The sequence below is a fragment of the Corylus avellana genome, chromosome ca9, assembly GCF_901000735.1.
Source record: "Corylus avellana chromosome ca9, CavTom2PMs-1.0".
NCBI lineage: Eukaryota > Viridiplantae > Streptophyta > Magnoliopsida > Fagales > Betulaceae > Corylus > Corylus avellana.
Window position 1 is genome coordinate 6,876,812 of NC_081549.1, and position 11,195 is coordinate 6,888,006.

The 11,195-nt window shown below is 37.7% G+C and overlaps 1 protein-coding gene across 1 annotated transcript; it reads right to left on the reverse strand.

Annotated features, from left to right (window-relative positions):
* Positions 1–10,742: 10,742 nt before the first annotated feature.
* Positions 10,743–11,195, reverse strand: LOC132162229 (dormancy-associated protein 2-like). The gene has a single exon (XM_059572491.1). The coding sequence runs from the start codon at positions 11,193–11,195 to the stop codon at positions 10,743–10,745; it is 453 nt and encodes a 150-aa protein (XP_059428474.1).

The following is an 11,195-nucleotide window of genomic DNA, read 5'->3' on the forward strand; positions in this document are numbered from 1 at the left end:
CATCTTTCATTGAAGATTCTTCCTCAAGTTCTTTCTTACAAAAAATCTCCTTTATTTAAAGCTGAGTTAGCGCTCTTTTATATGTACATGCCAAAAAATGGTCAAAGCGCTGCCCAAGTCATGTTCTCTGCGGTTCATCGTTAAGCTCTCTTGTCCATAACGAGAATTACTAATCTAGTTTTTTACCTGTTTTTTGGCTTACAAGGCATATAATACGTTTGATGAAGCTAAACAAGCTTTTTCTAACTTTATGGAATCTGCAGGATCACTTAAACAAGGTTATCCGATGATTGAACAGTCTAAACAAGCTTTTTCTAACAATCACCTTAATCCCGTAACCAAATAATCTTGGAATCCCCTTTAATATTGGAATCCCCTTTTAACTATTTGCAGATTACATTAAATTGGAATAAGAATCACCTTAATCCCGTAACCAAATACATTTAAGTTTAAAAACCTAAATCAGGATAACATATTCCTAAACTAGAATAGGAATATCTACAAGGGTGAATCAAACCTATAACCAAACTCACTTCATCTTCTCAATGAGTCACGAAAGCTAGCTCCTGAAACACGATATGCGATTGGAGTCACCAGATCTACGGCTGGGAGCGCCAGATATCGGCGCAGATGAGCGGCACGGTTTGGACGGTGGTTGTAAGGATCAAGCCGGAGCCGATGCTAGGATGCCGGCAGAGAGCGGCGGCTAATGGCTGTTGGCGGTGAGGCAGGGATCGGCGCGGCGCGCTGAGGAAGAGACCGGTGTGGTTGGGTGCGGCTGGACGTGGCAGAGAAAGGTGTGGAATGACAGAGAAAACGCTGTTTGAAGCCAGATTTTGAGAGGGACGACGCTGGTGGAAAACTGGTGGAAAGCCGAAGAAAACGTAGATCTGCCGTGAAGACCCTGGAAACAGGAAAACGGCTGGGAAGTGCCCGTGAGAGACCAGAGGAGGCGCGGCGGTGCTAAGCTGAAAATGGGTGACGTGAAGTACCAGAGACGGAGAATGGCAACCTCCATCTCTGTTGAATGTGATTTTTTTTTTGGGAAAAATATAGAAAAGCCCCTAAATTACCAGCCCTTTTTGATTTAGTCCCCAAATGTTTCAAAAGTGATAAAGTAGTCCCCAAATTATCAAATTATTGCATTTTGGCCATTTCGTTAGTCAAAACCGTCAGTTTAGACGAAAACTACAAAACGACGTCGTTTTGTTATGGGTGAGTTACTACAATGCCCTTTTATAAAAAAAAAAAAAAAAAAAAAAGGAAAAAATATAAAAAAGCCCCCCAAATTACTAGCCGTTTTCATTTTAGCCTACCTAATGTTCAGAAAGTAATAAAGTAGCCCCAACAAAACGACGTCGTTTTGAATTTCCGTCCAAACTGACAGTTTTGACTAACGGAGTGGCCAAAATGCAATAGTTTAGTAGTTTGTGAGCTACTTTATCACTTTTGAAATATTAGGGGGCTAAATCGAAAACGGCTGGTAGTTTAGGGAGCTTTTTTATATTTTTCCCTTTTTTAAAAAAAAAAAATTATTTTTTTACAACAAAGAAAAACAAAATAAACCAAAATAAAGTCCACAAACCAGTTGGATTGATCAATGGGATACCATGAAGAATTTCATAATCAAATAGAAAATTACCTTTTGCCCCCATGAATAACAACACCTTGACACTTTCTCCCATAAACTACCAACTACTCTAATTTGCCCCTATGAACTACCATTTTGTGCCAAAAACCTCATTCCGTCAGTCAAGGCAATTAACTCAGACGGTCAACCCTGTGAACAGTACGGATGTCGTGAACAGTACAGTTGACCGTCCGAGTTAACAATTTTGACTGAATGAAGGGATTTTGAGTACAAAATGGTAGTTAATGGGGGTAAAGTAGTACATTTGACAGTTCAAGTGAGTTAAGTGCCAAGGCGTTGTAGTTCATGGGGGCAAAATGTAGTTTCCCCGAAAAATTAACTCTAATTGATTTTCTCCCCAAGACTCTTTATTTATTTATTTTTTTTCTTATAACTCATATTTCTTCTTAGAGGAAATTACTTTTAGCCCCCATGAACTATAGGGTCTTGACACTTTGGCCCCATGAACTTCCAAGGGACTTGCCAAAAGTGGAAGGAAAATAATTAAAATCGCACGTGACTGGTACATGACGGATTGACCGTCTATTTTAACTCATTTGACTGATGGAAGGGAGCTGTTAACTATACAGTGATAATTTGATAGAGTCGAGTATCACACTTAGATGTTCATGGGGACAAAATACCAAAGCCCTATAATTTATGAGGGCTAAAGATAATTTCTCCTTCTTCTTATTTGACTGAAATATGAAACATGAGAGAATAGGAAGTAAGCTTATACAACACATAAGTCAAGAATCCATACTTTTTTTTATTTTTTATTTTATGAATCAAATAATATTTCATTCAACAAGTGAACAAACTACAAACAACCAAACCAGCAAAAACTGGACACGCACAAAAAGGGAGACCACAAATCAGACTCATTAAAACCGCAGGCACCACATTCATAAACGAGAGACCCTAAACCAAACACAAGAGAAGCTCAAAACCAGTAATCTACATCTGTAGAATAAAAGCTGGAATGTAGCAATAAATCAACCCAAAGAATTCAGGGAGCGCATGCGGTTTTCACCGTCTAAATTCCTCCTGTATGGCTTTCAGCGAATAGGTACTACTATATTCACGTTTAGGTAAAATAATTACAATTGGTCTCTTCGGCCTACCTTTTTTGATTAAAAAAAACCACCACTGTAATGGCCATTGCAACCACAATTGGTCTCTCCGACCTACTCTTTTTTATTAAAAAAAACCACCACCGTCGTGGCCACCGCCGTGGTGGTGGTGGCCACCGCCATCATCGCCACCGCCGTCATCACCACCACCACCGTCACCACTAGAATGGCCTCCTTTCTTGCGAGGTTTTCTAGATGAGTCATCATCACCAGCACAAGCAAAGATGGCCATTGATATAATTGAGATAGACATGATAATCATGCAGATCAGCAAAAGTAGGCCACCCGAGCTCTCCATCGCAACACCTGAATCACTGACAAGGGCACCAAAATCTCTCACCATTTGTGGGATTTCCTTCTCTCTCTAAGATTTTTGATAGGTCAATAGTATGTGCCTTCACGGCATTCAAGTTTAGAAACGTCTGCTAGCATGACGACTATATATATATATATATATATCATTTTCCTTGAAATTTAATAATTACTTCATAGTTCAAACAGGTAGGAAGTTCCCTGAGCTCTCATAATTTTTTTTATTCGGGTCCTCGTACAGTGGCATTCTTCATTGAACTAAATGATCGACATTCTTCTCTTCGGGTCCACCTAGGGGAGGAGCCAGGAAATTCATTAAAGGGGGAAAAATAATATTTTGGTGCCCATGTCGGTGAAAATTTGACCGAAGCTCAGTGGAATCATTCTTTTTCTCCATAATCTTATATAACTACAAATGATTAAAATATGAAACAAAAACTATGAGGGGCAACCCACATTAAGGGTCTGTTTGGCAAAGGTGTTGGCCCAGATACTGTTCATTAGTTGACCAGTTGACCGAGTGCTTTGAATTTTCAACCCCTAAACTGCCCTGCCTATTGACCATATTGCCCCCCTCAATTACATGAATTTTTTTTCACTCCCCCCACACCATCAGGCCAGCCCCACTCCCACAAGAGCTTAACTTCATGTCCATCAGTTTTTCCCCACTGTTTCTCTTGAAAATCCCCTTGCCCACAATGAACCAGGCGTCCCCCCTGTGTGCGATCCTCCTGAAATAAGCAGGATTTTATTTTATTTTATTTTATTTTATTTTTTCTCTCGAAAATCCCCTTGCCCACAACGAACCAAGTGTCCCCCCCTGTGTGCGATCCTCCTGAAATCAGCAGGATTTGTATTAAATCCTGCAAGTCATCATCCATCGTCCAAGCACAACTTCGACACATTGATGGCATTCCGCTTCGTTGAAGCATCATTTACCACAATACTATTGATTCTCATTCCAGCTGGCATTTTCACAAACACCTGAGGGTCACTACTCATCCGCTTGACCACAGCATTTGACACATTGATGGCCGCCATCCGAATTGTTAAACTCGCTGCAGTTTTTCAGATGAATGATCCGCTTTTCTGCTTGGACAAGTCTCTGTATTTGTCGGTGAGAATCATCAATTGGTGGTCGAAGAATCAGCATCGATTTATGACCAGCAGTAAGCATGTGCAAGACCGAAGCAAGAACAAACGGGTCGATCTGGAAATCGCAACCGAGAAGTTGAAGATAGCGAGCAAGGTCCTCTTTTTTATGGAGATTCTAAAGAAAGAGCCCGAGATGATCATCCCGCTGCGCTCACTGGACCAGCACTGGAGGCAGATTAACCTCCCAAAGCCCCACAAGATCTCTGACTTCGTTCGCAAAGTGCCGAAACTCTTTGAACTTTACAAGGACCGAAACGGCGTGGTATGGTTTGGAATGACAGTGAAAGCTAATAGAGTAATTCTACATCAGGTTCATTAGGGTTATTTTATTAAATGTACCAATACCTAGAATCTATAGTGTCTAGGCTGGGCCAACACCTTTGCCAAACACCACCTATATGAGCCAGCTTCCTCATGCCCGCATTAAATGAGCTTGCACCATTTTTCTCCTTCAAGAATTGATGGCAGGTATAGGGACGGAGCTAGATAGTTTTATGGGATGGGACCAAAGCATTTTTTTTTTTTTGGTAGCGTGTAATGAACTAGTACTTTTTTCTATTTTTTTTCTTCTTCTTTTTTTAATCACTGGTACTTAAATACAATGAGGAATTGAGCTTAGAATTGTGTCATACTCTCCAATTAAATGTTTAAATTCTAACAAACAATATTCTTAATATTTAATAACTATAATATCTAAATTACAAGACCACTTAGATTAAGAATTGAGTTTAGAGCAGAGACGGAGGGAGGGGGACCGGCTGGGGCCATGGTCCTCCCCCCCAACTTCTTCAAAAAATATATTACCGATTATTCAAATTGCTATAGCTATCTTCCAAAAAGTCTCTATAATTAATGCACGTTTGCAATGACGTTGCTCACACACAAAGATAGAGGGAGGGGGGACCGGCTGGGGCCTTGGTCCCCCCCAACTTCCTTAAAAAAGATATTTTAAGGAGTAAAAAAAAATTATACTGGTTCTCGCCCCCCCCCAAAAAAAAATTGATAGGTCCCGGTCCTCGAAACTCTCCTCCACCGGTTGGTTCTTATTTCTTAGGTTAATCCTGAGATTTTCTTTTGGTTAATTTTTTAATTGTTTAGCTTGGAAATTTGGTTAAGAATCTGAAAAGTTGATTTTTTTTTTTTTTTTTCCCTTCGTAGATTGGCTGTTGGCTTGGAAACTTGGAAATTCCTGTTGCTACTTGGAAATTTATGTGTTTTTTGTTGTTGTTATTTTCACAGAGAAAAGATCCAAGATTTACATACATACATAAAGAAAATAACAACAACAAAAAACACATAAATTTCTAAGTAGCAACAGGAATTTTCAAGTTTCCAAGCCGACAGCCAATTTATGAAGGGAAAAAAAAAAAAAATTAACTTTTCAGATTCTTAATCAAATTTCCAAGCCAAACAATAGAAACATTAACCAAAAGAAAACCCCAGAATTAACATATGAAGTAAGAACCAACCGTAGGAGAGTTGGGGAACCGGACTCCATCAATTTTTTTTTTTTTTTTTTTTTTTGAGGGACCAGTATAATTTTTTTTTTTCTCCTTAAAATATTTTTTTTGAGGAAGTGGAGGGGACCATGGCCCCAGCCGGCCCCCCCTCCCTCCGTCTCTGTGTGTAAGCAACGTCATTGCACACATATATTAATTATAGAAGCTTTTTAGAAATTAACTATAGCAATTTGAATAATCAATAATATTGTTTTTAAGAAGTTGGGGACCATATCTCCAGCCAGTTCCCCCACCTTCCGTCTCTGATGCCAACCACCATATTTTGACAAATGAGGCTGCATTTGTTGCTCTTCTTGGCTGCACCCATTTTGAGCTATCAAAGTAGCACACAACTTTTGACAAAATGAGCTTATTTTACCAAGTCTTCTAGAAGGATGATGACTAATAGAGAGAGGGAGAAACAAAGTGAGCCACTTAGTCAACAGGATTTCCTTTTCTCTCTTAGATTTTTGTTAGGTCAATATTATGTGCCTTCACGGCATTCAAGTTTAAAAACGTATGCTAGCATAACGACTATATATTCTGGTTACTATCCGGTTAATTTAAGTTGTCATTATCCGGTTACTTGTTGGTTGGGGGTTGAAAAGTATGAATAATCTAAGTTTTGTTATTAAAAATTGTGTGCGATTTTTTACTGCGCCTGCATATATCAAAATGGCACTGTAGCTGGAACAGTACCGTTCCAGCTACAGTGCCGTTCCGCGCTGTTGGCAAACGGGGCCTAAATGATCGACATTCTTCTCTTCAGGTCCACCTAGGGCAGCTAGGAAATTCATTAAAGGGGGAAAAAAAATTTCACTTAGTGGGACAAAATGAAAACATCCGTGAGGCTGTAGAAGACGGTCCTTGCAACAGGAGTTTAAGAAGGCATGATTGTTAATAGGTTGGAAATATAATATTTGTCTCTGCTCACCAATTTCAACACGAACTCGTTTAGAATTTGACTAAAACTCAATAGAATCGTTGTTTTTCTCCATAATCTCAAATAACTACAATTATATATTTTATACAATTAAAATATGAAACAAAAACTATATCTATTAATAAATAATTAAATATAAAAACAATTATCAAGAATAGCAATATAAATATCAAAAAAATTAATTTAAAAAAACAATTTAAATCTAAATATAAAAATTTAATTACATACCTCAATTTTTTGTTGAAGTTGGAAAGTGAAAGGAAAAATCAAAAATTTAAATCTAGATATAAAAAATTAATTACATACCACAATTTTCCATTGAAGTTGGAAAGTGAAAGGAAAAATCGACAAGTCTTTAAGAAGAAAAATGCCTCAAATTTTTGTAATTTTTGTAAGATGTAAGGAGATTGAATAATTTTCTAACTTTCTGTGGCTTAGAAAGTTAGAAATAACAATTGATTTGTTAGTCTCCTTTTTGTGCTTTGCAAGTTGCACGCTGTATTTTATTTTATTATTTTTTTTTTTTTCTCTTGCACGCATGTTAGCATGTATCATGTCTTATTCCATACCTTAAGAAAATTATTGGGAAGAGTTGAACATGCGGACAAGACTTTATAATTTTATAAAGAATTTTTGGTCTCTTTCTTGTGCTTTGCAAGTTATCTTTTTATTGGAACTTAATGACTCATATTAGGACATTAGTGGATGGCTAAGTAGACAGGAGCGGAGTGAACGTCGCGATAATGATGTGGTACTGTACGGGATATTTTAGAAATTTTCAAAATATATCCATACAATTAGAGTTTAATGTTTTTCTTATATATATAATGTAATTCTGAATCATTAATAACAAAATACAGTCGCAATTTTGAGACTTGTTAGGTGCAAACTCCTCCTTGAGGCCACATCCCATGGTATAGAATGTTGGAAATAATTTTGGATGGTGCACAAATTCTCATTGATATAAAATAATTACAATATGAATATTAACAATAAAATAAATAAAATACAAGAGATGAAAATAGAGTATGGAAAGATCTCACAATGCTATAGAATCACGCAAGAGCGTTGTCCTTAAAGGTTGATTCGTGCCTCCCGGAGTGAATAACTCGGTGCGATCGGATTCTTTGACACGCAACCTCCCAGGATTAGACTATAGCGTCTACCTTCGTTAAAGACGCACTTCCAAATAACGAAGAGTAATAGAACAACCCAATTATCAAAGTTGGTGATGGACTTCAGAATATTATTTGTAGAAAAAAAAAAACCAATAATATAGCATATGACTTTATGCCATAAAACAAGTGTTTTGCAACACACTATATGGCCTTAGCCTTAGATAGAAAAGAAGTGTTTTTTTTCTTCTATCTCTCATATATGTTCTTTTCTTCAATGTATTAGTATATCTGTATATACAAGTGCTGGAAAGTATGTCATAAAGGAAATCTAATGAACAAACGGTCAAAACGTTAAAAAAACCTCCCAAGCATAAAACTTGTTATAAAATGCAATAAAACATATTAACTCCAAACGGTTATAAAACGGTAAGGAAATCAATGGGTTAATGACATAACACCAAAAAAGGGTAAAACATTTGTTAATAATCAAATGGTTAAACTATAATAAAAGTTGTTAAAGACTAACATTCAAAACTATAAAAATCAATTAAAACTAATTTTTATTTAACTCATAACCAAGTAATAAATACAAACGGTCATAAAAGTTATATCTCATAACCAAGTAATAAATACAAACGGTTATAAACCAAAATGGTTAAAGATGATTTTTATTTCTCATAAAAACTCATGAAGATGATATCAAATGATAAAATATTTTCAAGTGACTAAAAAATGAATGTTTGTAACAAATATTACAACAATCCCCCACATGTTACAAACATTAGAATAAAAGGAGATTGAAAGCATGCATCGATGTGGTACCCGAAAGTTTTAACCGCACCTAGGATAAATAAGTAAGAACTTAATGAATCGTGGTAAAGTTAAACTCTTTTAACCAAATTCACAAGTTAAACAAACTTATCATCCACATAACTTTCTCAAAAAACAAAAAATCAAATCAAATCAAATAAACCAAAAGTCAAATCAAATCAAATAATGAAAATTGGGTTGTTCTATAGCGGGTTGGCGCCTTATACAGGCCATGCGCCTCTGGGCTTCATGAGTGCTCTAGAGACTTGCCAAAGTCTCTAGAGGAGGCGCGGCGGTGCTAAGCTGAAAATGGATGACGTGAAGTACCAGAGGCGGAGAATGGCAACCTCCATCTCTGTTGAATGTGATTTTTTTTTTTTTTTTTTTTTGTGTACAACAAGGAAAAACAAAATAAACCAAAATAAAGTCCACAAACCAGTTGGATCGATCAATGGGATACCATGAAGAATTTCATAATCAAATAGAAAATTATAAATAAATAGCGGTAATAAATAAACAAAATAATAAAAGAGACACAATAATTTTATTTGGTTCGGTCAATGACCTACATCCACATATAAAGCTTAAATGACTACATTATACTCTTATTACTTTGATAATTATATAATACAAATAATTTCTATTTATAGGGATGTGAAGATAATACAAAATTGTATGATTGATAAAATTAAATCAGTAAATTTAATTCTAATTTGATTTTATCATTTACAATTAATGTTAATATATTTCCCATAATATCACAATATATTCTAACACTAACTTGGTTTAGTCCGCTCGTGATTTGGTAACGACGAACCTTCCTTGGTTCGGCATAAAACAATTTATTGATCAAGGTGATTTGTCTAATTCTGCATCAATGCTGGCCATCTATATTCTAACGAGGGACCTCAGACTGACTCACTTTTAGTTCGAGCGAGGTTCATGGTCCTCCAATAAGTTGGTTTGAGAAAAATTAGGGAAAATTACCTTTTGCCCCTATGAACAACAACGCCTTGGTACTTTCCCCCATGAACTGCCAACTATTCTAATTTGCCCCTATGAACTACCATTTTGTGCCCAAAACCTCATTCCGTCAGTCAAGGCAATTAACTCAGACAGTCAACCTGTGAACAGTGTCGTGAACAACTTTGACTGAATGAAGGGATTTTGAGCACAAAATGGTAGTTCATGGGGGCAAAGTAGTACACTTGGCAGTTCATGGGAGGAAAGTGCCAAGACGTTGTAGTTCATGGGGGCAAAATGTAGTTTCCCCGAAAAATTAACTCTAATTGATTTTCTCCCCAAGACTCTTTATTTATTTATTTTTTTTCTTATTCCTCATATTTCTTCTTAGAGGAAATTACATTTAGCCCCTATGAACTATAAGATTTTGGCACTTTGTTCCCATGAACTTCCAAGAGTCTTGGCAAAAGTGGAAGGAAAAGAATTAAAATCGCACGTGACTGGCACATGACGGATTAACCGTCTATTTTAACTCCTTTGACTGATGGAAGGGAGCTGTTAACTATACAATGATAATTTGATGGAGTCGAGTATCACATTTAGAAGTTCATAAGGACAAAGTACCAAAACCCTATAGTTTATGAGGGCTAAAGATAATTTCCCCTTCTTCTTATTTGACTGAAATAAGAAACATGAGAGAATAGGAAGTAAGCTTATACAACACGTAAGTCAAGAATCCATACTTTTTTTTATTTTTTATTTTATGAATCAAATAATATTTCATTGAACAAGTGAACAAACTACAAACAAACAATCCAGCAAAAACTGGACACGCACAAAAGGGAGACCACAAATCAGACTCATTACAACCGCAGACACCACATTCATAAACGAGAGACCCTAAACCAAACACAAAAGAAGCTCAAAACCAGTAATCTACATCTGTAGAGTAAAAGCTGGAATGTAGCAATAAATCAACCCAAGGAATCCAAGGAGCGCCTGCGGTTTTCACCGTCTAAACTCCTCCTGTATGGCTCCCAGCGAATAGGTACTACTATATTCACGTCTAGGTAGAATAACTACAATTGGTCTCTCCGGCCAACCCTTTTTGATTAAAAAAAACCACCACTGTGGTGGCCACTGCAAACACAATTGGTCTCTCCGACCTACTCTTTTTTATTAAAAAAAACTACCGCCGTAGTGGCCACCGCCGTGGTAACCACCGCCATGGTGGCCACCGCCGCCGTGGTGGCCACCGCCGTGGTGACCACCGCCGCCGTGGTGGCCACCGCCGTGGTGGCCACCGCCGCCGTGGTGGCCACCGCCGTGGTGACCACCACTGCCATCGTGGCCACCACCGCCATGGTGGCCACCGGCGTGGTGGTGGTGACCACCGCCGCCACCGCTGCCATCATCGCCACCGCCGTCATCACCGTCACCACCGTCACCACTAGAATGGTCTCGTTTCTTGCGAGGTTTTCTAGATGAGTCATCATCACCAGCACAAGCAAAGATGGCCATTGATATAATTGAGATAGACATGATAATCATGCAGATCAGCAAAAGTAGGCCACCCGAGCTCTCCATCGCAACACCTGAATCACTGACAAGGGCACCAAAATCTCTCACCAT

What these genes read in the sequence shown, in the direction of transcription:
- LOC132162229 (XM_059572491.1), bottom strand. Translation starts at nt 11,195, where the DNA reads ATGGTGAGAGATTTTGGTGCCCTTGTCAGTGATTCAGGTGTTGCGATG.